At 38.4% G+C, this 27,624-nt stretch overlaps 1 protein-coding gene across 1 annotated transcript in view; it reads left to right on the top strand.

Annotated features, from left to right (window-relative positions):
* LOC134658019 (uncharacterized) overlaps window positions 1-27,624 on the top strand; it is a 165,456-nt gene that overhangs the window by 127,345 nt on the left and 10,487 nt on the right. Inside the window, exons 3-4 of the mRNA XM_063513616.1 lie at window positions 24,112-24,249; window positions 24,750-24,886. Of these exons, the coding sequence (XP_063369686.1) occupies window positions 24,112-24,249; window positions 24,750-24,886 (275 nt within the window). The remainder of the gene's footprint in view (window positions 1-24,111; window positions 24,250-24,749; window positions 24,887-27,624) is intronic.

The following is a 27,624-nucleotide window of genomic DNA, read 5'->3' as shown; positions in this document are numbered from 1 at the left end:
TACTGTGATTTGTCATTGTTTGGTTTACTTAGCTTATTTTACGGCATTTGGTATTTACCAGCGTTCTACATAACGCGGCAGTGAGTGTTAAAGCATGGTTTTGCTTGTACCTGAATCGTCAGCAGTTTAGCGTAGATGAAACTAGCGACCCGCCCCGGCTTCGCACGGGTTACATAAAACCTTAACAAATTATATACCTAAACCTTCCCTAAAAATCACTCTTTTAAAAGGTGAAAACCGCATTCAGTAGTTTTTGAGTTTATCGCGAACATACAGATTGACAGACGCGGCGGGGGACTTTGTTTTATAAGGTGTAGTGATAAATTCAGCTTACTCCTCTCTGCTCTCAAAATTTTCCCCTAAAATAAGAAATTTTCCCATAAAAAACGCATTTAACCTATTTTCAAGACCGAAGTGATGCTATAAGTGATTCGTCAACAAAGTTTTATACGGAGCATTAAAAATGCTACGAGTATTAAATCAACAATGTCAACTTGTGAAAGAAACAGGTAGGTAACCTGCTTATAAATGCAAGTACATATCACTAGCGTAAACAAAATAGTTCCATGCAAACACATGAACAACACTCCTGTTTGGTGCCAAAGTGAAAGAAGTCCAAGTAAAACAACACTTGTCGAAAGTCAATGGCGACGGTGGCCGGTGCAGCGAAATTCGATCAGTGGGTCGCGACACTTGTATGCAAAGAGCGTTCCGTAGTAATAGTGACCTTAATTGTAACTCTTTAGGGACTTCTTGGCCACTTACTTTTTCGCTCACAGCTCGCTAGCTCTTGCTTTAGTTGCAGTTTCCTGTAAATAATTCGTTATATACCAGACTAGTGTGAGGTTATGTTATGAGTCATCATAGGGCACTGTTATATTTTTCCCAGGGATTGTTACTATTTTTGGTTATGTAGTTATGAATGTATCTGAGTCATGTGCACGCAGCGCGGGGTCACCGTTGACCCTTAAGGCGTGGTCCGTTATGCAACAGTCCCATTTGTTCTCGGCGTTCCGATTCTGCAAGATTATTCTTGCATTACGATAAGGTTGTTTGCGAGTCCTCTGCTGATAAAGGTAAATACCTAATGAATAAATTATATAACATAACACAAATATATATTAAATAGCTAAAATGGCTCATTAAGATCTGGGGTCACGGCAGTGCCCCCGCCAAGTCGAGCAAAACAAAGAGGCACGGCCGTACCATCCTTTTCTCGAAGCCATTTTCGACGTCCTGTGTGCTGGCTGAATCTAGAACCCCGAATTTTCAGTGATATATTCATTTGTCTTGAGGGATTATTGGTAGTAATTTGAAAATAATTAGGTCGGTCAGTAAAATTAGATACTTAACTAGCAAAAAGCAGAGCTTTGTAAGGGCTCGCGGAGTTTTTCTACCTAAACGTACCGGACCGCGACTTTGATCCAGTCCGAGGCTTGTTCCATGTTCGATCGAGTGGGTACACTGGGTACGTAATAAGTCCGAGAGCAAGAAAGAAATATACCTACTAATTGGACCGCGGTCGCTGTCCGGTATGCCTGTCTGTTACAACTTTTACTTTGTCCATTCAAAACGTGTCCAGACGACAAAATCAAATTGCCAATATTATCCCCACGTAATATACAATTTCATAAGCGCTTATTACATCCTACACGTTCGCCCAGTACTTTTTGTAAGGAAGCCAACTGGCTTTCCTACATAATGTTGGGTCAGCGAGCCAATGTCCTTGAATTTATTTATGCGTCCACACCACACAATTGAGCGTATAACTATCCCGTCTGGACACCTACTGGCGGTAATCATGCTGCTCCGCACATAAACTTACGTATAATTTGCTCTTATAAGTGCTCATCAAGACGAGTGAGATGACCAAAACAGCGTGTGCCTATGTTGCAACAAACGTGAGTTCCACTAAATACTGCCAGGGTTCGTGAGTATCTCCTAAGTGCTCAAAGAGACTAGTCGGATGACCAAAACAGAGTGTGCCTATATTGTATAAAACCCGAGCTCCACTAGGTACTGCCAGAGTTCAGCATCAGCTACCTTGGGTACTTACTCTACCAAGTGATCATCATGACGAGTCGGATGTCCAAAACAGCGTGTGTCTATGTTGCACCAAACCCGAGCTCCACTAGGTACTGCCAGGGTTCAGCATCAGCTCTATCTTGGGTACTACTCTCCTAAGTGCTCATCAAGACGAGTGCGATGACCAAAACATCGTGTGCCTATATTGCAACAAACCTGAGTTCCACTAAATACTGCTAGCTACAACTCTATTTTGGGTATCGCCCAAGTGCTCACAAAAACGAGTCGGATGACCAAAACAGCGTTTGCCTATGTTGCACCAAAGAGTTCCAATAGGTACTGCCAGGTTTCAGCATCAGCTCTATCTTGGGTACTACTCTCCAGGGATGTTGCGAACATCCGCATCCGCATCCGCAACCGCGGAACTTCCGCATTTTTTTCAACATCCGCATCTGCATCCGCATCCGCATAAAATCGATGCGGAGCTTATGCGGATGCGGATGTCAAACAAGTCGGTACAGGAACGTCTTAGCGGCGGCGTAAGTGCTAGGTAATTTCGTCATTACCTATAACGCATCTAGATCCAGAAAAGTCGGCCAAGTTACTGTTTATTAAATATAACGCACCTATATAATATTCTTGCTCAAATACTAAACGTTTCGTTTTTTTTAAATAAAAAAATACTAAAAATGTAATATTTGACGTTTCCTAAGTACCTAATCTTGACATCCGCATCCGCATACGCGGATGTCAAAAAATCTGCATCCGCAACATCCCTGCTACTCTCCTAAGTGATCATCAAGATGAGTCGGATGAAAACAGCGTATGCGTATGTTGTATTAAACCCGAGCTCGATTAGGTACTGCCAGGGTTCAGCATCAGCTATTATTGGGTAGGTACTGCTCTACCAAGTGATCATCATGACGAGTCGGATTTCCAACCCAGTGTGTGTCTATGTTGCACCAAACCTGAGTTCCGCCAGGTACAGCCAGGGTTCAGCATCAGCTCTATCGTACTGCTCTCCCAAGTGCTCATCAAGACGTGTACCGAATTACTAAAACAGCGTGTGCCTATGTTGCACCAAACCTGAGTTCCACTAGGTGTTGCAGTCGAGTTGTAGTCCGTCTGTATCGGCCCTAAATCACTGAAGTTTGTTACAGTGATTTAGGGCCGATACAGACGGCCTAATATGCTTATCTTTATTTATAATTTTGGCAGTTCCAAGCAATAGTAACACTAAAACTGTTTCTCGAACTGAAAACACCCGATTTATGTTTGCTAACACAACATGACTGATCAGTTCATCGGCGTCACAGAACAGAACATACGAGTAAATTGACCTCCGCAGTGAATATACAGCAAGATTGAATGTTCCAGTATTCAGAGCAACTTAAAATCGCTAAATTGGGAATCAGACCGAGCGAACCGAGATGGGTCAGAATCCAAAATGTTTACCCTTTTTAAGGTTCCGTACCCAAAGGGTAAAAAACGGGACCCTATTACTAAGACTTTGTTGTCCGTCCGTCCGTCTGTCACCAGGCTGTATCTCATGAACCGCGATAGCTAGACAGTTGAAATTTTCACAAATGATGTATCTCTGTTGCCGCGATAACAACAAATACTAAAAATAAAATAAAATAAATATTTAAGGGGGCCTCCGGGGATGTAACAAACACGATTTTTTTGCTCTATTTTTTGTTGATGGCGCGGAACCCTCCGTGCGCGAGTCCGACTCGCACTTGGCCGGTTTTTTGTATTCATAATTGTTAGCACATAGTACATTAGCACGAAATATTCATACTTTTTCTAACAGATGGCGCTAGTAGTAATACAAAGTGTTATACCTTTATTTTATTTTTTTAGGTTTATAAAATGATATTTTTATGTTTGATAACACATCTAGACATGAATTTAAATTACTATGTTAAATTTCAAACCTATAAGTGCGATAGTTTTTCCGTAAAGTGTACCACAAGAATGCATAGTTTGTCGAATAGTGATAGGGCTCGCTTCGCTCGCCCTAACTAATTTTAAATTATAAATTAAAGTAGTACCTATCGAGTTTAATCCTCTCTTATCTATAAAACCGTTGGCGTCGCTGTATCACGAATCCTTCAAACAATGCCTAATAAGTGAGTCTGTGAGCTGTATCGAACCCTTATGGCTCCATTATTTCAAAAAGTTCCAAAAATTTTATGTAAGTACTAAAAATACACCCATGTACCTAACTGTTAAACCTGCTAAGAAAATTCTCACGACAATATCATTTGAGAAAGGCGACCGGCAGAGGAAAACGATATACGAAAGCATTTTTACCCAAGCTTAAAGGAGCCCACAGATTACCAGTTTTCCGGACGATATCAGCCTGTCAGTTGTTCGGAACTGTCACCTTTTGCGTTTAACTGACAGATACTGATATCGTCCAGCGAACTGGTAATCTGTGGGCCCCTTAAACGGAGACTTCGCTCGCCCTTTGGGCTCGCTTGCTCAATGAAAACATTGCCACAAAAAACGGTAGTAAGTTTTACCGCGTAAGTTGTCATAGTCATGAGGTGTAAAACCTCTATGTAAATGAAGCTTAAAAGCTCCGTGGACACCAGTAAAGCTTTTGACGGGTAACGCACCACAACTTGCCCAATCTCATAGCACAGAGTAAACAGAAATTTCGTAAGGTGTGCAAACAGCGAGCTTTCCACGCCCACGAATAGAAAAGTGATTAGAACATCGGAGGGCCGTAATAATCGTAAGTAGTCATAACGCTCCGGTAATTTGAGGCGTAGGACTTAAGTTGCAATTTATTCGTCTCAGACAGCGATCAAACTATAATAGTCCTTATTTCAAGTTATAGATCCTTTTAGTTCTATGTAAGTTCTCTCTATGGTACAGTCGGCGTCAAAAATATGTTTACATTTTTCGCCTTATTACAAAGGAGTAAGGTGCAAATGTGTTATCATATCTTTGACGTAGACTGTACTACTGATCATTTATTCTAAATTGTCCCTGAAAATGTTCTTTACTTGACACGTGCATACTTCTACTAGTTGTACTTAAAAATTGAGTGAGCATTTTAGTAAACAGTGATCGTTCAGGGTGCGGCTTCCAGACCAAAAGGTCGTTGTATGAATCCAGGCTCGAACAGATGAGTATGAATGAGTAATAGACATGGCACCTCAGTAAGTATCAGTTGCTCTTAAATAATTGCTACTCCTTAAAAAAAATCAAAATTAAGTATATTTATTTCGATAAAAAGTAGTTAAGTATCCTATTTGCGTCAAGGGTTAAATGTGGCTGCCGCTTGTTGGGTGCTCATTAAAAAGCAGTTCTCATTGTTGTCGGAACTACATACACTTCAAAGACAGTACTGTAAAGTAGGTATTGTTGATGATGAGTTGATGACCCAATAACCCGAATGGTGTTCGAAAACGCACATCCGGCTGGCGGGGTGAACGTTCTGCGCCCGCGCTGATCCGAGCTTATCAACCTACAGACCATTCCGGCGAAGAAGAACAACGATTATTTGGCACTGACAACGGGGTTGGCGGTCGAAGTATTTTATAGATGGCACCAGCGTAGGTTTCCACTGTCAAGCGTACGAATATTTACTGTCAAATTATTTTCTTGGAATGTTATGGCCTGGATGCTAGTCCTTTCAGTCAAATCATAGAACAAGATTAGGCACAGGTAAATCCTATGCTGGCGCCTACTATGACGGTTGTCAATCCCATTCCAGCACGCGAAAATCTTTAGTTGACATCCGATACAATATTCAACCTTCATTTCATTGTCTTAAGATTATTTTATGAACGTATCCTATATGTTAATCACGGTCAAAAACTACCTAAGTATGTGCAAGTCTGACTCAAAGTATTTAGACGTCGTAATAGAGAATTTAACAAAGAAAGTCCAGACTCGGGGTTTGCCAACGAGCCATGGAGCGTAGCATATAGGTCTCAAATTGGTGGATCGTGTCCGGAACACCACGCTGCGCTCCAAGACCCAAATCGTCGATGTAGCTCGGAAGGCGGCCAAGCTAAAATGGGACTGGGCTGGTCACGTCTGCCGAATGCCGAGTGAGTTGTGGGGCAAAATCACGTCAGAGTGGGAGCCCGAAAACTCAAACCGGGGCTCGGGCAGACCCTGCCGGCGATGGCGGGATGAACTGGACTCCTTTTTAAAGGAGTGGCCAGACATAGCACTAGACAGAGATTTATGGAAAAATTGGGGGGAGGCCTTTGCCCAGCAGGGGGACACGACAGGCTCCAAATAATAACAAAGAAAGAAACATAAACATTTTTACAAAAATTACTAGTGTTTATTTGCATAATATATCAGTAGGATTAATTAAGTTACAGGAGAGTATTTGATTAATTGATAGTAGATATGAAGGATTGAATGATAAGTTTGTGAGACAATTGTCGAATATTGTAAACCTGTAGGGCTATGATGGTCGACTGTATAAATGATATAGTTGTATAAATGATGATAAAACTGACATTTTATCCAGTTCTTATTGATTTGTCGTCTTTTCCACTTTTGACAGCGATAGTCGTTAAACGATTAACTGCATAACATGCTCGTTGGATAATATGTCACTTGTCTACTTTTCCAACTTAAACTTAGTGTATAAGTGGATAAGTTAAATGATATAAAAGTCACTTGTCTAGATTTATACATTTTTATAACATTCATACCGTTTTGTCCACTTTGACAGCGATAGACGGTAAATGGCTACGTTTGTTGGATAGTTAGACATATAGTCGATTTTTGACGGCTAGCCTTTGATTAATTTATCGTGGTGCTCACTGGGCACGATAAGGTGCTCTCATGGTATAGAAGTGGTGAAAAATACAATTTTTAGGGTTCACTCGTGCGTCTGTCTGTCCGTCTGTCACAGCCTATTTTCACGGAAACGACTAGACCAATTAAGTTGAAATTTCGTACACATATGTAAATTAGTGACCCCTCACCCAAAGACGGAGATGGCTTCCTCGCGTTGTCCCGGAATTTTGCCACAGCTCATGGGAGCCTGGGCAGCTTGGCAGCTAATCCCAGGAACTGGCGTGGGCACTAGTTTTTACGAAAGCGACTGCCATCTGACCTTCCAACCCAGAGGGTAAACTAGGCCCGTATTGGGATTAGTCCGGTTTCCTCACGATGTTTTCCTTCTCCGAAAAGGGACTGGTAAATATCAAATGATATTTCGTACATAAGTTCCGAAAAACTCATTGGTACGAGCCGGGGTTTGAACCCGCGACCTCTGGATTGCAAGTCGCACGCTCTTACCGCTAGGCTACCAGCGATTTTTTAAAGTACAATAAATAGGTTAGAAATTATTTAAGAAAATAGCCAAAAAATTACCCCCTCCGCCCACCTTTATTTCCGAAATTACTGGGTCTAAAATTTTGGACTCGCACTTGGCCGGTATAGTTTTTTTTTTTTTTTTTCAAATATAATATATACTATTTGAACTCCATTTGTGTTCACCAAAGAATATCATTACATTATTTGTAGGGATGGCAAAGATATAATTTCTTCTTGGCAGCTGCTGCCATGGAAGAAAAGCATCAACAAAGAAAAATTCAACGACGTGCCATAAGGGATACATGGAACCCTTTTGATATGCCCAACGAGGAGTTTCGGCACATATATAGAGTGCTCAAAGACTTGGCACTCTATTTGTACGCCGACCTCAAACTCAACATGGCGTCGGATTGCCGGCACATCTTAAAGTACTTAATTAAAGATATAATGTAGCACTGAGGACGTCACTTTCTGAGAACGCCACTTTCTGAGGACGTCACATTTGGAGTTCGTCACTTTTTTAGCATAGGTACGATTTAACAGTATAAAATACCAGCACGAAAGATGTATGTAATGCCAGCAACCAGATTACCTGTTCGACATACGGTCGCTTTTATATCCTACATACCAACACCAATCTCTGTTTGCCTTACGCCTGACTGGTAGAGAATTCCATTTGGCAAAACGTCCTATGTTTCGTGCAATAAAGTGAAAATAGAGAGATTAATAATAATAATAAAAACAATCTAATTATGTTTAAATCAGAGTATTTAATTCAGAATACTTAAAAACTACACGCACCAAAACATTTAGCCACAGATTGGAGTTAGGCCGGAAATAGCTTCGATTCCATACACATAAGGGCGCGTGTACACGGTGCCGCCTCCGCGCCGCCGCCACACCTTCGCGCTATGTACACGAGACGCGTAAAACCTGCGGCGGCGGCGCGGCGGCGGACTATACTTGTCTCGTGTACATAGCGCGAAGGTGCAGTGGCGGCGCAGCGGCGGCGCGGCAGCGGGCTTTACGCGTCTCGTGTAAATAGCGCGAAGGTGCGGCGGCGGCGCGGCAGCGGCGCGGAGGCGGCACCGTGTACACGCGCCCTAAATGTTTCGCACAGTAGGAACCATGATTTTATCATACGCCGCTGTGATTAGCTCGTGAAGGTATCACGGCAAGCTCGCTGACACCAGTTGAAGGTCATTCCAACATATTTACATTTAAACGGACTGTCGCTCCTTTTGTGACAACATATTCTTCAGCATACCGCGTCTTCTGTCATGTCTCCATAAACTCTAACGTCTTTTTTATCTGCGTATAAAATCAGCTCTTGCAGTTTTTTTTCAGACAATATTTCCTCTCGTGTCACCTGTGGAGAATAGGCGTCCAAGGATTTTTTCTTCATAGCGTTGCCGAATTTCAGAATATATGTTCAGCCATCAATCACTTCTGCGTATGGAGTGATCGGTACTCTCATAGTTCTCATGTTCTGCATATATTTAATGCAATTTATTTGTTTGTTTTCTTCCTATAGGTATAGGTTACGCAATGAATTTTTAAATTAATATTACATTGTACTTTTAGCCTGACTGACAATGAAAATCTATCATGTCGCCGATTTGACATCGCTGATTTTTTTTCTATAGATGGTCAACCGAACCTTGTCAGTAGAAAAAGGCGCGAAATTCAAATTTTCTATGGGACGATATCCCTTCGCGCCTAAATTTTTCAAATTTGCCACCTTTTTCCTCTGACAAGATCTGGTTGACCAAGTATATTTAAAATGCGAAACTACAAATAGGTTATATCGTTTGTCAAAGCACTGTCTCATTTCAAACATAGACAGAGAGAGTCATACTATCTTTGTCTTACACTAGTACTAGCACCCAAAAGAAAAGGATGAGTATAGTTTGTATTGTTCTTATTTAATGACAAATTGGTTTAACCAACTATACTTACAAGAATGCACTTCGTTTTTCAGGTAAAATCGGACGTAATCGCGTAATAGAAAATGACAGCGTCGTACTAATTTAGTTGCAATCCAACACTCAAACTATACAGGATGGTCTATACCACAACGTTCAAATTTTTTTTTAGTTTCCTCATATCGTGGGCTATTAGGCGATTCTCAGAGATGACGTTCGGTGCCTGACTTCGGTGCCGAATTTTATTTTTTACTTCTTTGATACACAACTTTATTTCCTAAAATCTAGCCTTAATATAAAAAAATATTGGTAGTAGCCCACGTAGTGATAAAATAAAAAAAAATGTTGGACATCGTGGTTTGTACCATCCTGTATAGAGTAGTTAATAGAGTCAGACCGAGAAAAGTCTGCAGCGATTTTGATAGCCCACGCAGTGCAAGCGTCATTTTAAACGTCAAACTTCTATGAATTTATGACGGGCCTGACTGACAATGAAGATCTATCATGTCGCCGATTTGACATCGCTGATTTTTTTTCTATAGCTGGTCAACCAAATCTTGTCAGTAAAAAAAGGCGCGAAATTCAAATTTTCTATGGAACGATATCCCTTCGCGCCTACATTTTTCAAATTTGCCGCCTTTTTCTACTGTCAAGATCTGGTTGACCAAGTATAACACTTGCACTGCGTGGGCTATCAATATCGCTGCAGACTTTACGAGTAGCAAGGACCTAGGACCGCCTTAGATTGCGATGGACAGTCTTTGCATCAGGAAAAATCCGGAGCGGGGGTCAAGGCTAGGTTTTGCTCCCGGGAAATACCGATACCGAAAGTACCGGGAATTCCCGGGATTTAGAGCCAAGCAAAGAACCGGGATTTCAAAATTAAAATCCCGGTACTCCCGGGATTTTCGGGACTAAAATTTCCGGCACAATATTTGACTGCTTTCTGTTACATAGCATGAAATATCATGTTTTATAAAGAAAATAAATATGTATATTTTATCAATCTAAGGCTGATGGTAATACTTTTACGGCTGACCACTACATTAAAATAAATTAAAAAAAAAGTCAATGGGTTTGACAATGCCGACAATATAAAATTGCGTAATTTGATACTTTACGGGCATAAGTGTTTGTACGATAAATAATTTTATACGAACAATTAGTTATTTTATATTTGTATACTAACTAGAAGCAAAAATAGAGACAATTTTGTAATTAATAAAATACTACTTTTAATTCAAATTCAAACACGGTATAAGAAACTCACATGTGATAATGATATTTTTAATGAATTAATAATTCTGGCTGAATAATTTCTTGATTTGTCGTATTGGTAGTTCTGTTATTATATGTTCGAAGGTCCACAGCCCATTTTGAACGCATGCGAAAATTATCAATTTTTTTTTATCCTTTTTCACAAAACGTCTTACATATTTTAAAAAAAATGATATTACTGAGCCACAATTCAGTTTTTGCCAATCAACAAAGATAGTAAAAATGTCACGTAGTTTAGGAAAAAAAAAAAGCAAATTATATTAATGATTGTGTGACTTAAACTCTTAAAGACACATATTATGGTACAAAAGAAGTGTGTACCTTCACTGTGCTACTTTTTTATCGTTTGAAGAAAGATTCGTGGTCGTTTTATGCTTTTTTTTACTGAAAATTGATAAGAAAACTGATTTTTGAAGGCAGTCCCGAAAGTACCGAAAATACCGGGAAATCCCGGTTCCATTTTCGCCCGGTACCGAAAATCCCGGTTCTTTTAAACAGTACCGGTTCTGCAATCCCTAGTCAAGGCCCCTTTCAAACAGGCGAGGTCCCAGCTCCTGGAGCATCCCGAAGTCTCGGCACCGAGGGAGACGAATAAATACCCGCTCAGCGCTGAGTATTTATCTTTTTAGGGTTTCAGGAAAAACGGGACCCTATTACTAAGACTCCGCTGTCCGTCGGTCTGTCTGTCTATTTAGATGATATATTTCTGTTGTCAACAACAAATAATAAGTACTAACAACAAAATAAAATAAATATTTAAGTGGAGCTCCCATACAACAAACGTGATTTTGTTGCCGTTTTTTGCGTACCTACCTAATGGTACGGAACCCTTCGTGCGCGAGTCCGACTCGCACTTGGCCGGTTTTTAAGAGACGCCGCATGCTCAGCAGCCGCTCCTGCCGACCGCATTGTACGACTAAGATGCGGGGCGGCAAAAGTACTGTCGCACGTGGCGTCCCACAGTAAGCACTTACCTCTTTCCCACGGCACCAGGGTCTAGCCGGCCTTATGCCGTCCGATCGGCTAAAGCCTGGCGGCTCAAGCATACATGGGATATTAGGTAACTCTGACAATAAGGCTCTCCTAACGATGTCATTAAGAACATGGTGCCGTACCTCCCAGCGCAACGGCAGCAGCTCAAGACATGGTGGCCGTTGCTCCCCACAGTGGAACCGTAGATGCATTGGTGGAGTTGGCATACCAATGGCAACCTATTAGGCGGAGAGCAACGGCCACATGCATCGAGCAGTTGTCTTAGTAAGGTGGCTAAGTTTGGGGAGGGCCTACAATTTAGTTGATTTTGACAGATGGTTTGACGTATAAAATTCACCGTATTTGAGGTTAATAAGGTCTACTGTCCTTAAAATTTTGTATGAATTTACAAGCAAATATGAGCCTTCGTTAATTAAGTATTGCAGCCGGTTCTACCTTAATTCGATAATGTAGCTTATTTCAAAGACTATAAACTCTAAGTACTTAGAAATAAAGCTTCAAAAGCTTTAACCGTGGATAACTTTTAACTATCAACGTCACATGTGGATAAGTGGTGATAGGATGTCATTCATTAAAATACGCTTTAAGTAAACTTGTTTAGAATTGATTTTTCAAAAGCTCAAACCACGGATGATTTTTATCAGTCAATGGCAAAAGTAGATAAGTGGTGGAATGTGATTAAGTAATCTATTCTTTAAAATAGGCCTTAAGTCATCGAGATTAAAATTGATTTTTCAAAAGCTCAAATCATGTCACGCTATCATTAGTCACTTGTACTTTATCCTCGCGTCTTTTTACCAAATTTAATCACTTATCAGGTATTTCACATATCACGCAATAAATGATTAATGATTTGGTGACAAAGCATCATAGCCCTCCTGGAATAGACTCTCATAGGCTATTAACGGGGGAACTTATTTATTTACGATAAAGTAAGAATCAAAATATGCAGATGAAGGATGATAACTTCGTTTAAGTAGATACATAGTAGGTACATATTTTTTAGTTAAGAATGAATTTGTTAACAAATCGGCATTGAAATGAACGCAACAATAGAGATTGCATGGACCTGACAGTTACTCTTACGACATAATGCAATTGTTGCACATTTACCTACGCTTATATGTATACAGCTCATACCAAACTATCTCTTATGTATGTTCAAACATTTAAAATTGATAAATAACAACGGGTTGCACTCAGGGAGTGCCGGCAGAAGTGAAAACTCAATGACTAGTCCAAAATGCACAATGTATAATTGAGGTTAACGTCATCTAGCGTTAGCGTTAATTACTTGAAATCCCTAAGCACGTCACTGTTAGTACTCTAGTTATATTAATACCAGTTAGAGCGAAACTCACTAGATGGCATTTAAATCAATAAAGAAAAACTCAATGACATTACATGTAACAGTTTTTCGATCAGGTCACGTGTCCGTCTTACGTCTTACGGTCACGTGACACCTGTTACGAGTTTAACATTTTTTCCTCATCACAAAAAGGGCACAGCGCCGCTAAAGAAGTTTTCACTTCAAAATTAAAAAAAGAAAACTGAAATCTGGATTGTTAACTTTTACCATTTTGACCACAAAAAAGACCTTTTTCTGAAATGTATTTGACCCATTTGCCTATTTTACGACTCATAGGGACCTAAGTATGACATTTCCCGTTAACTTCAATTAACATGATCAAAGTAAATATATAAGTACCGAAATATGTAACGACTACTAGACAGTTTTCTGCCTTGAACTGCGTTTCATGTTGCCCGTGGGAAGAGAAGCATCACAAGCATCTAATAATCCTATTAGTAGCATAATTAAGACATAAGTATGTAAATAAGCATCCGATGTCTTATTAATTATGCGTGTTTCAAGATTAAGGAAGTATAGTATACTATAGTATATAGTATAGATACAGGTTTGGTTCAAGCTTAACTCGGTCTTACTATTTCTTCAAACGTAGATAACGTATTTTAAATGTAGGTAGGTATAGCGAGCTGCAAAAGTGCATACCCCATTTATGAATGAATCCTATGCAGTCTGCACTTTTGCAGCTGTGTTGTCGCAAAAACATTGAGGTTTTCGTAGTATCACAAATTTTCAACGTAATGTACTGAAGAATGGATATTTAACAAATTAAATAGGTTTCTTTTCGATCAATAAATATTCTCAGTAGCATAAGAAATGAAGCGAGTGCAGTGCATGTTGCATGTAGCCCCAGCTTTACTGTAATTTAAACTGCGCGGGCGAAGATTTTGGTCGCGGCATTAGGATGAACGTACATCATGATTCCAATCAATGGTAGAGTAAGGAAGTTAAGGAACTAGACCACACTTCCTTGACTGAGAATAACAACCGTTAAAATTACAATCATTGGGTATGAATATCTATCTATAGAATGGTTTCATAATTTTTAGGGTTCCGTAGCCAAATGGCAAAAAACGGAACCCTTATAGATTCGTCAGGTCTGTCTGTCTATCCGTCTGTCTGTCCGTCCGTATGTCACAGCCACTTTTCTCCGAAACTATAAGAACTATACTGTTGAAACTTGGTAAGTAGATGTATTCTGTGAACCGCATTAAGATTTTCACACAAAAATAGAAAAAAAACAATAAATTTTTGGGGTTCCCCATACTTTGAACTGAAACTCAAAAAATTTTTTTTCATCAAACCCATACGTGTGGGGTATCTATGGATAGGTCTTCAAAAATGATATTGAGGTTTCTAATATCATTTTTTTTTTTAACTGAATAGTTTGCGCGAGAGACACTTCCAAAGTGGTAAAATGTACCCCCTCGCCCCTGTAACTTCTAAAATAAGAGAATGATAAACCTAAAAAAAATATATAATGTACATTACCATGTAAACTTCCACCGAAAATTGGTTTGAACGAGATCTAGTAAGTAGTTTTTATACGTAATAAATCGCCTAAATACGGAACCCTTCATGGGCGAGTCCGACTCGCACTTGGCCGCTTTTTTCAGGTTTCATAATTCTGCTTCAAAACGAATGATGATGAGCCTCAGATATATTAACAAGCTTTTATTAGGTCGACCTGTATTGTATGTAACTATGTAATGGAATCTCAGGTAACTAATTTAATCATCTTCCAAGGACCGTAGCGTCATGAAAATTGGCAGCTGTATGTAGTTCTGATGACAATACAATAATATGGTACTGTCGAACTGATCTGATGATGGAGACAGGAGGTGGCCATAGGAACTCTGTGATGAAACAACTCAACCTAATTGTGTTAGGGGTTTTTAGAATTGTCTCGATGAGTATTAGTTGTCTGTCGTAAGAAAAGTACAGTGAGCGATAAAAGCTTGTACCAAAAATTAAATTTGTGCCAAAAACTTATTTATAAATATTTAAAATGCAACGGTTTGAAGATTGTGTCGCGCATGAAGACAGTTGTTTACAGTTTCAGAGTCTGTTATATTACAATACAATACCTCCACAAAAACGTAACTTTATGTTTTCTAAACAGCCATTGTACTGCCTACGTGCGAGGACGATCAAAAAAGTGCCTTAAACTCGACAGCGAGTTTCAACCTCCCATTAACATCCCGCCCGGGTCCCGGCGCGCGAGTGGACGACCTTGGGAAGGTCGGTGCGCGCACGTTTTTAGGGTTCCGTAGTCAAATGGCAAAAAACGGAACCCTTATGGATTCGTCATGTCTGTCTGTCCGTCTGTCCGTCCGTATGTCACAGCCACTTTTTTCCGAAACTATAAGAACTATAATGTTGAAACTTGGTAAGTAGATGTATTCTGTGAACCGTATTAAGATTTTAACACAAAAATAGTAAAAAAGCGGCCAAGTGCGAGTCGGACTCGCCCATGAAGGGTTCCGTATTTAGGCGATTTATGACGTATAAAAAAAACTACTTACTAGATCTCGTTCAAACCAATTTTCGGTGGAAGTTTGCATGGTAATGCACATCACATATTTTTTTTTACTTTTATCATTCTCTTATTATAGAAGTTACAGGGGGGGGGGGGACACACATTTTACCACTTTGGAAGTGTCTCTCGCGCAAACTATTCAGTTTAGAAAAAAATGATATTAGAAACCTCAATATCATTTTTGAAGACCTATCCATAGATACCCCATACGTATAGGTTTGATGAAAAAATTTTTTTTAAGTTTCAGTTCGAAGTATGGGGAACCCCAAAAATTTATTGTTTTTTTTCTATTTTTGTGTGAAAATCTTAATGCGGTTCACAGAATACATCTACTTACCAAGTTTCAACAGTATAGTTCTTATAGTTTCGGAGAAAAGTGGCTGTGACATACGGACGGACAGACACACGGACAGACGGACAGACGGACAGACAGACAGACAGACAGACATGACGAATCTATAAGGGTTCCGTTTTTTGCCATTTGGCTACGGAACCCTAAAAACAATAAATTTTGGGGGTTCCCCATACTTAGAACTGAAACTCAAAAATTTCTTTTTCATCAAACCAATACGTGTGGGGTATCTATGGATAGGTCTTCAAAAATTATATTGAGGTTTCTAATAACATTTTTTTCTAAACTGAATAGTTTGCGCGAGAGACACTTCCAAAGTGGTAAAATGTGTGCCCCCCCCCCCCCTGTAACTTCTAAAATAAGAGAATGATAAAACAAAAAAATATATATGATGTACTTTATCATGAAAACTTCCACCGAAAATTGGTTTGAACGAGATCTAGTAAGTAGTTTTTTTTTAATACGTCATAAATCCCCTAAATACGGAACCCTTCATGGGCGAGTCCGACTCGCACTTGACCGGTTTTTTTTTATTTTTACCATAAAATTGCCTGAGACGTTGAACGATCCTTGGCATAGAGTAGGGTACAAGACAGAGAGCTGAGGGATTTATGGAATTTTTAAAATAAAACTGAGATTAGCATGTTTGACAATTTAAAAACGAAATAATGAAGTCGGTTTATGTTAGATGGAAGATTTGGATGGTATTTTACATGATTTGCAATACGTCTAATTTTCACGTTTGAGAAGAATTTGTCGATAGGACCTGGTCACTTTTTCAGAACAATAAGTTATCGAGTTTGGAAGCAAAACCAACGTACCTAGTTTACAATGTCGCGTTCTTCAAGCTTAACAAGTTACGTTCCACTTAGCACTTATGCCTTTGTCAAAAATTTGCTACTGAATGAATAACCTTGTAATTGTAAAATACTTACAGTCCAAATTGTGTGGGACGTACCTATACGGGACAAGGCATACCTACGAAAGGAACCTATCACATTAAATATAACATGCAAATGATCTACGAATCCTGAAAATATGAGACAGGGTGCAAATGAACGATTTAGCATGAACTTTCCTGCTTAGATAGAGGTCCGTTTATTTTCATATCCTGTGGTTTTATAGAGGCTAAAAATAAAATCTGTAAGGTTTATTGTAACAGAATTTTATTAGTCTGCGCAGTGAGAGTGTCGGGGGGAACAACCGCGTTATGACGCGAGAGCGGACGCATCCCGCCGATGCGATCCGGGGTAGATTCGGGACCCCGGCACGACCAACTTTTTGTTATGGATTAAAGTAGTTATTTTTTATATGCTGTATTACATAACACACAGCAGGACATTATAAATTAAGCACCAACGTGTTTATTGGACCATTGTGAGTTCATTGTGATAATGACAAAACGAATTTAGTATTTAATTTTTCAATTTTACATTTCCTAAGCTTATCGCGAGGTCTGCAGCTCACGGAGCTACTAGCATATGTATTTCAAATCTTGAAATTGTAGTTATAATCTTCGACAAGTTATTAAGTACAAGAAGCAAGCTTAACTTGTTCATCTAATCTAAGCAAATGCATGCAGATTAACTGCAGTCCCAGTCAATTATTTCTTACTAGCTGTTGCCCGCGACTTCGTACGCGTGGATTTGTATATTCATAATCATATTCATATTCATATTTTATTGATAACGTTAATTACATGTTAGGAGTAAGTACATAAAATAAAATTACATTTCACTAAATGTAAACATACTTAACAACAAATAAAAGCAGAACAGAAATACATATGTCGTGTCGATCATAATTATAAACTTAAAACTAAAATAAATCCATGTTTCGTTAAATAATTTTAAATAGTTACATTAAGGCTTTCTAATAATCCATATTAAAATATCTAAATTAAAAATAACATTTACAGTGAAAGTAATGTCCCATCATGGTCCCATCGAAACAGTGATTTAGACTTTCACATTGTGTGTATGGATCAATGACACCCTGTCGAAGAATTCGTCGATCGTGTAGCAGGCCATCTCCAATAACATTTTTTTAATCTTTCTAGTAAATGTGACATCACTAAGGACATCTCTGATTTCAGCAGGTAACGTGTTGAACAGTCTGACGCCTAAAACACCAAGGGATTTCTTAGCTTTAGCGGTAGTATGGCCCGGTACCAGAATGAGACTTCCTCCGCGCGTGCTTCTACCCGACTGCTGCTCACGGGTTTTATAAGAGCTTAGATTGCTTCTTACGTACTTACACGTACTTATTGTTACGTACTTATTGGTGGTTATAAATTCTACATTAGCTTAAAACATTATGCAGCAAAAGATAGCAGTAGGGACGGTTAATCATTTGTTAATTATTATACAACGCATGAGATTTGTCTTTCACAACCTGGCTACGAAGTTTCAAGCCCCTAACTGAATAAAATTGTTCTCGATATAATCTCTCTCTCAACCCCCAGAAGATTTTCAAGTCCACTATTTAATAAAACCTACTACCTAACTACCTATTTACGAAGTTTGAAGTTCCTAGCTTTAAATAAAATTTGAACCCTCTACCAACTCTCAACCCCTGTTTAAACTTTTAGGGGATGAATTTTTAAAAAAGCTGAAATTACTTTTCTTGTATTGTAATAATATGCCTTTATACAACGATTCAAGTCCCGCACTCAAGTATATAATTGGGGTCCATACAAATTTTCGACCCCCTTCACCACCTTGGGGGATGAATTATCAAAGACTCTGAAATTAGTTTTCTTTTCTCTTAATAAAATATTTTTTTACGAAACTTCAAGTTCCTAGCTTTAAATAAAATTATAACCTATACAATCTTTCAACCCCTTTTTAACCCTGTTATGGGATGAATTTTTAAAAACGCTGAAATTAGTTTTCTTGTGTTCTAATAATATGGCTTTATACAAAGATTTAAGTCCCGCACTCTCAAAAATATTTGATCTCCATACAAACTTTCAACCCCTTTTTCACCTCCTCGGAGGATGAATTTTTAAAAACGCTGAATAGGTTTTTTGTTTTTTTAATAAAATAACTTTTTACGAAGTTTCAAGTTCCTAGCTTTAAATAAAATTTGAACCCTATACTAACTTTCAACCCCTTTTGGTGGTCTAAAAGGGGTTGAAAAGGGTTTATAGGGGATGAATTTTTAAAAACGCTGAAATTACTTTTCTCGTATTCTAATAATATGTCATTATACAAAGATTCAAGTCCTGTACTTACAAAAAATGTTGACCTCCATACAAATTTTCAACCCCCTTTTCACCACCTTAAATGTTGAATTTTGAAAAACGCTGGCAATAGTTTTCTTCTCTTTTAATGAAATAACTTTTTACGAAGTTACAAATTCGTAGCTTAAAATAAAGTTTAAACCCTATACAATCTTTTAACCCCTTTTTAACCATTTTAAGGGATGAATCTTTGAAAACGCTGAAATTACTTTTCTTGAGTTCTAATAATATGGCTTTATACAAAGACTCAACTCTCAATAATATTTGATCTCCGTACAAACTTTCAACCCCTTTTTCACCACCTCGGCGAATGAATTTTTAAAAACGCTGAAATTAGTTTTCTTGTTTTTTAATTTAATACCTTTTTGCAAAGTTTCAAGGTCCTAGCTTAAAATAAAATTTGCACCCCAAGACAAAGATCATCCCCTTTTTTACCCCCTTAGGGGTTGAATTTCCTAAAACGTCGCAATTACTTTATTTTGTAATCGGCTATTATGCCTTTCTAAGAAGTTTCAAAGCATTTGTAATGGATTCAAACTTTCAACCCCTTTTTAACCCTGTTAGGGGATTAAGTTTCAAAAACGCTGAAATTACTTTTCCTGTCTTATAATAATATACCCATATGCAAAGTTTCAAGTCCCACACTCACAAAAATATTTGATCTCCGTACAAACATTCAACCCCTTTTTCACCACCTTGGGGGATGAATTTTCGAAAACACTGAAATTAGTTTTCTTATTTTTTTATATAATATATTTTCACAAAGTTTCAAATTCCTAGCTTAAAATAAATCTTGAACCCCATACAACCTTTCATCCCCTTTTTAACCCTTTTAAGGGATGAATTTTAAAAACGCTGAAATTACTTTTCTTGAGTTCTAATAATATGGCTTTATACAAAGACTCAAGTCCCGCACCCTCAATAATATTTGATCTCCGTACAAACTTTCAACCCCTTTTTCACCACCTCGGGGGATGAATTTTTAAAAACGCTGAAATTAGTTTTCTTGTTTTTTAATTTAATACCTTTATGCAAAGTTTCAAGGTCCTAGCTTAAAATAAAATTTGCACCCCAAGACAAAGTTTCATCCCCTTTTTTACCCCCTTAGGAGTTGAATTTCCTAAAACGTCGCAATTACTTTGTTTTGTAATCGGCTATTATGCCTTTCTAAGAAGTTTCAACGCATTTGTAATGGATTCAAACTTTCAACCCCTTTTTAACCCTGTTAGGGGATGAATTTTCAAAAACGCTGAAATTACTTTTCCTGTCTTATAATAATATACCCATATACAAAGTTTCAAGTCCCACACTCACAAAAATATTTGATCTCCATACAAACTTTCAACCCCTTTTTCACCACCTTGGGGGATGAATTTTCGAAAACGCTGAAATTAGTTTTCTTGTTTTTTAATATAATATATTTTTACAAAGTTTCAAATTCCTAGCTTAAACTAAAACTTGAACCCCATACAACCTTTCATCCCCTTTTTAACCCCCTTAGGGGTTGAATTTTTCAAAATCGCTTCTTATCTCTTGTACACTTTACAAATGCAACCTCGTGTCCAAATTTCAACTTTCTAGCTTTTGTAGTTTCGGCTCTGCGTTGATGAATCAGTCAGTCAGTCAGTCAGTCAGTCAGTCAGTCAGGACACTTGCATTTATATATATAGACTAGCTGTTGCCCGCGACTTCGTACGCGTGGATTTGTATATTGGTGGTTATATATTCTACATTAGCTTAGAACATTATGCAGCAAAAGATAGCAGTAGGGACGGTTAATCATTTGTTAAGTATTATACAACTTAATTATTAGATTTGTCTTTCACAACCTGGCTACGAAGTTTCAAGCCCCAAACTGAATAAAATTGTTCTCGATAATAAGTAATCCCTCTCAACCCCCAGAAGATTTTCAAGTCCACTATTTAATAAAACCTACTACGTAACTACCTATTTACGAAGCTTGAAGTTCCTAGCTTAAAATAAAATTTAAACAATCTTTCAACCCCTTTTTAACTTTAACCCTTAAAGGGACGAATTTAAAAACAAACGCTGAAATTACTTTTCTTAAGTTCTAATAATATGGCTTTATACAAAGATTCAAGTCCCGCACTCTCAAAAATATTTGATCTGCATACAAACTTTCAACCCCTTTTTCACCACCTTGGGGGATGAATTTTTAAAAATGCTGTAATTATTTTTCTTGAATTCTAATAATAAGACTTTATACAAAGATTCAAGTCCCGCACTCTTAAAAACATTTGATCTCCATACAAACTTTCAACCCCTTTTTCACCACCTTGAGGGATGAATTTTTAAAAACGCTGAAATTATTTTTCTTGAGTTCTAATAATATGGCTTTATACAAAGATTCAAGTCCCGCACTTTTAAAAATATTTGATCTCCATACAAACTTTCAACCCCTTTTTAACCACCTTAGGGGATGAATTTTTAAAAACGCTGAAATTATTTTTCTTGAGTTCTAATAATACGGCTTTATACAAAGATTCAAGTCCCGCACGTTCAAAAATATTTGATCTCCATACAAACTTTCAACCCCTTTTTCACCACCTTGGTGGGTGAATTTTTAAAAACGCTGAAATTATTTTTCTTGAGTTCTAATAATACGGCTTTATACAAAGATTCAAGTTCCGCACTTTCAAAAATATTTGATCTCCATACAAACTTTCAACCCCTTTTTAACCACCTTAGGGGATGAATTTTTAAAAACGCTGAAATTATTTTTCTTGAGTTCTAATAATACGGCTTTATACAAAGATTCAAGTCCCACACTCACAAAAATATTTGATCTCCATACAAACATTCAACCCCTTTTTCACCACCTTGGGGGATGAATTTTCGAAAACGCTGAAATAAGTTTTCTTATTTTTTTATATAATATATTTTCACAAAGTTTCAAATTCCTAGCTTAAAATAAATCTTGAACCCCATACAACCTTTCATCCCCTTTTTAACCCTTTTAAGGGATTAATTTTTAAAAACGCTGAAATTACTTTTCTTGAGTTTTAATAGTATGGCTTTATACAAAGACTCAAGTCCCGCACCCTCAATAATATTTGATCTCCGTACAAACTTTCAACCCCTTTTTCACCACCTTGGGGGATGAATTTTTAAAAACGCTGAAATTAGTTTTCTTGTTTTTTAATTTAATACCTTTTCGCAAAGTTTCAAGGTCCTAGCTTAAAATAAAATTTGCACCCCAAGACAAAGTTTCATCCCCTTTTTTACCCCCTTAGGGGTTGAATTTCCTAAAACGTCGCAATTACTTTGTTTTGTAATCGGCTATTATGCCTTTCTAAGAAGTTTCAACGCATTTGTAATGGATTCAAACTTTCAACCCCTTTTTAACCCTGTTAGGGGATGAATTTTTAAAAACGCTGAAATTACTTTTCCTGTCTTATAATAATATACCCATATACAAAGTTTCAAGTCCCACACTCACAAAAATATTTGATCTCCATACAAACTTTCAACCCCTTTTTCACCACCTTGGGGGATGAATTTTCGAAAACGCTGAAATTAGTTTTCTTGTTTTTTAATATAATACATTTCCACAAAGTTTCAAATTCCTAGCTTAAACTAAAACTTGAACCCCATACAACCTTTCATCCCCTTTTTAACCCCCTTAGGGGTTGAATTTTTCAAAATCGCTTCTTATCTCTTGTACACTTTACAAATGCAACCTCGTGTCCAAATTTCAACTTTCTAGCTTTTGTAGTTTCGGCTCTGCGTTGATGAATCAGTCAGTCAGTCAGTCAGTCAGTCAGTCAGGACACTTGCATTTATATATATAGATTATCCGCGCGCCGTCATTCGCAAGCAATACACGCAGCAATCTACATTGCAAACGTCGGCATTGAATAACAATTGAGAGCCATTGATGTCGGCTGTCGCGAGTGTCGTGCGAGGTGTCGGGCGAGTGCCGACATAAATATGTTTCAACGAAATAAATGTGGCAGACCATTTGCATAGTCTGGTTCACATTGACCTGCAAACATTTGGTTATTTTACAATTTTGGTTACTGTTTATATGTACTTATAAGGTAAGGAAAACGGTACCTACTTTTTATAAGAGAATTGTTTTCGAGATAATTTTACTTATTATACTTAGGTATAAGTTCCTTTTTGGCGCATGGCAAAAAAAGTAAAATACATAGGTATAAGAGAAGCACATAATAATATTATACTTTAAAAGGCAAGTGGTAAATATGTACAAACAAACAAGGCAAAATGACGTTACCATACTTTGTTGTTTAATTTTGTGTTTTTGTAAAATGCCTTACATGGCCTATCTATCCACATCGTCAATTAATCTACCTCCATCCATTTTTTCTTTAAAACCCTTCGATAGCTGATGTAATTAAGTAAAGGTCGGTGTGTTAACCCTTTCGTTTTTAAGCTTTCTTAAAGACCTGTTCTTGATCAGAAACAATAAAAACGAAAGGGTTAACACACCGACCTTTACTTAATTACATCAGCTATCGAAGGGTTTCGTCTAGCCCAGGCCAAGTCAAAGGTCACTGTCGAAGGAAATTACGTTTTATAAATGAGACGCAAGGTTGAAAATAACAAATGACGCTGTGAAAGTCGTTATGGTCGCTGGTTTTTGCAGGATTAGTTAGCTGACAAGTCGGTTAGGGCTGTCTCTTTTTATCGGCTCGGCTTTTAAGGTAATGTCATTCTGTAAGTAAATTGCATGAGAGTAGTAAAACGGTTTAACAATGTGTGAAATTTGCAAAGTGCAGGCACTTTAATAAACTTTATGGACCGTAAAGTGGACTTAATGGCTGGTAAAGTGGATTTTATAGTAAGATCACGCCACGCATTGAGTATGATCCTATCCTGTTCCAGCAGTTTAGCTCGGACTACGGCTGATCTACCAAACAGCAGAACCACAATAGGTATTATCGAACATGGATACTAGGATCAGTGGACAATAGGATTGACGAACGGTAACTGCATTCTATAGAATTTGAAACGGGAAAATTTGCTTCATAAATTCAACGAAAATTACATGCTAAATAAAATGAGCTAATAAAAACATACCATAACAGACTTTTTCTCTTGCAGGCTGGTTCTCAGCGTGCGGATGCCGCGGCGGCGCGCTGGCCGCTCCGCGCGGCTCCGTGGCGGCGCTGCTGCGCGCGCGCGCCTTCGCGCTCGTCTCCCCCCGCGCGCTCTCCGCCTACCGCGCCCGGCCTGCCTCAGGTAACTCTTCTGTTTACTGATGTCCTGGTATTGTCAGTACGACTGGTGGTACGTCATAAGAGTGATCATCTACAGCATAAAAGATACGTCTTAAGCGTAATCACAATTCCCAGCCCAATGTTGCTGATTATTCTGGTTGGCCAACATCCAATCGAAAGTTACGAGTGCTAGTGGAAGTATTTTTTTAAATTCTCTAATATGAGATGTCGGAGTAGGCTTCAAATGGTAGTGTGTAGGCAACCTTCAGGTGCATACTATCACACAAGAAACAAGCCAGGTAAGAGGATTCGTAAGCACGTTTTGGCCTTCTCACTTCCCTGTGCTTAGTATTCCGATGCTTCTGTAAATTTTGTTTGACACCGTGGTCTCCAATAATCTTGCACAACGAAGCGGCTCTTGACCCAACTAGTGCCTGTGCAAGGTATCCTGGGCGCCTCCTTCTTCTGTCTTTTCTAGCTTCCACCTATGTTCGTACACTGATGGTTTGCTATTGTCCTCAGACAGCGGGCGCGTGGGCGCGCAGTACGAGCGGGCGGCGGCGCGGCCGGGCACGCCGCTGCGGCTGGCCGGCGTGTTCGCGGACGGGAGCAAGGCCAAGGCGCCCAAGTACGCGCAGCTCATCGACCCGCAGGGCAACGTGAGTTCCTAACATTTCATGATATCCTTGTTTACCATCTTGCTTTTAGGGCCACCCCACATCTAGCGTCTTTCGGGCGTCGGCGTCGGTCAGCGCTATGGAAAATGACGTTGCGTCGACGTTGCGTCGGCATTGCGTCGAGCAGCGGCCATAGAGTTGTAGACGCCGACGAGACGCCGACGCTCAAAAGACGCTAGATGTGGGGTGGCCCTTAACACTTGATAATCATCATTACGGTGACATTCGGATGCCATCTGTCAATACAATCGTTGCAATAGCGTAAGCGTTGCCAGAGTATGAAGTGCTTCTAGTTTAATAGATAACATCTGGGAGACCTTAACTTAATTATATCGATTAATTAGCTCTTCATGTTTGTGGCAACGCCGGTAAAAGAATTACTTGGATTGTTTTCGGAGTATGTACCTACAGCAGCAGAAGTTGCTAAGCGGGCGAGCTGTTCAAAATTACCTTGACACGTTCTTATTCTCTTAACAATAAAGTCACGTCAAGATCATTTTGAGCACCTGGCCCGCTTAGCAACTTCTGCTGCTGACTGTAAGTATGTCTGTTTATTGTGCACGCTCTATGGTTAAATTGAAACGGTTTGAGCTTGACGATAAAAGGATAGAACAAAAGACTTCAACGAGCTTATTTTTAACGAATAGGAAGCTCGTTGATGTCTGTTGTTCTATCCTTTTATCTACTGAGATACTTACATAATTATATGAATTTGTATGGCACCTAATAAGGACACATCTTTCAACATTGACATTTACTTTTACGACAGTAACCACACTCGATCTAAATCAATAAAGTTCATTTTATCTTTACTCAATTTAACGCAACTATAATAATGCTAATCTTTATTCTGCGATATGCCGACCTATTAGCAGACTGGCACTAAAACAATTTTATTAGGACCATTAGTAGCTTTTTACGACATCTAAATAAAGTTACTTGGTTTCTGATTACTTGGTTATTAGTTGAAACACTTGCGTTTATTTTTTTCACAACAAACTTTTCTCGCTTTAATATGAAGATTTACGTTTGCATATTTCTTGTATATAATTATGAATTATGGTAGAATTCGTTCTATGTTCTAACTCTCCATATTTTTTCCAACTCCTCCTTTGTGAAACTCGTCTATAATATGATTCACCAGTTTTTAAACTCGTCGTTTTCCGTAACTGGTCGCTTTTCCGAACTGGTCATGACTCTGATGCAATATGGTTCCTATAAACGATTAAACCTTGTTTGCAGCAGATAAAAACCAGCCGAGCTTAACTTTTATAAACTCCCATGGTTTAGCGTTAAGGGAATACCCAGACAGGAAGCAAAGCGCACATTCTTACAAGTCGTACTCGTATGAGCGCATTCTTCTGTGCACTTGCAGACTACATAATAGATAATAGAAAAAACAGAATTCACAAAACAGTTTGAGATGCCATAAAAATTAATTATGACCATAGTGCATGTCATAACATGCAATTACAATAAGCCCCAAGACCTAAAATTCGTGTTGTGGAGGAGTCTGGATTAGTTTAAGGTTTTAAGATAAAAAAATAAAAAATCGGCCCAGAGCATGTCGAGCGATGTTCCATGTAATTTTTACCAATTAAAATTTTTCATTTTGATGAAACAATTGGGAAAAAATTCATGCGTTACTGATGCTGTGAGGTCTACAGAGAAGGTTGCTGCTTAAAATGTCTTACTACATATTAAAACAAAACTAAAGAATTATCTGCGCAATACTTAATGCATTTGCCAAGTCGATTTATGCAATGAAAAAAAAAGCGCTGTTGTGCTATTCTGTTTATCGACAACCCATAGCAACAGGCCAGATCTTGGCACGACAATATTCGCAAAATTAACCAAAACAAATGTAACTCCATCGGAATAAGGTCTGCGCAAACTGTAAAATGAGCTTAACAAAATGCATAGCTCGGAAAATTGTTCCTCAGAAACCGGTTTGAGCGATAATAAATCTTAATTCAATGCAGTATAGTCTTGAAAGAATGCACAATGATGTTGGCATTGCGCAGGGGCAGTGCCCGGGGTGAAGCGACGGGACTCAATAGGGGTGTCACGATCTCGAGTTTTGTTTTACTTGTTTCAGCAGAGTATAATGGCTGACTTTGACGTATAGTGAGGATGATTGGTAGGTGTTTACTGCGGTATAAATTATTTTCTATAATGAGTTTTGTTTTACTTCTAAGAAGTTCTTAGGGATTTATAATATTAACCAATTTAGATAAGGAAAATTGCTGAGAAATTGGCGATGCCGATGGAAAAAACCAGCTGATTTTGCAGTTTTTATCAATATAATGCGGTTTTGACCCGTAGACTTCAAATACCGCTGTTAGGTACTTCTTAAGAATTAGGTAAGTACTTGCTCTGACTATAAATTGCACCTCGGAGAACGCCACAACTGAATGCTTCGAACACAACATCGGAGCTCAATATAATGATACTATTTCAGAAAAAAATGCAAAAAGACCTTCAAAGATAATGTGGCTCAATTTAACGGTTAAACTGGGGTTTTAATATGTTCCACAGAAAATAACCAAGCTTATTACATTGAAACAAAGGTAGTCGGTGCCTACTAAAATAGTTTCAAAGGAAGTATACGACTCATAATTGAGCGTTTCTTTTATTTTTTGCCATTTTTATTTATTGTGACCTTTTTTGCCACTTTTGTGTTATTTCTACTCAGAATCACGAGCTCTTTCGATTCTAAT

Source organism: Cydia amplana, chromosome 21 (genome assembly GCF_948474715.1).
Source record: "Cydia amplana chromosome 21, ilCydAmpl1.1, whole genome shotgun sequence".
Taxonomy (NCBI): domain Eukaryota; kingdom Metazoa; phylum Arthropoda; class Insecta; order Lepidoptera; family Tortricidae; genus Cydia; species Cydia amplana.
The sequence above is the reverse complement of the archived record's forward strand: the minus strand, read 5'-3'. Positions and strand labels throughout refer to the sequence as shown.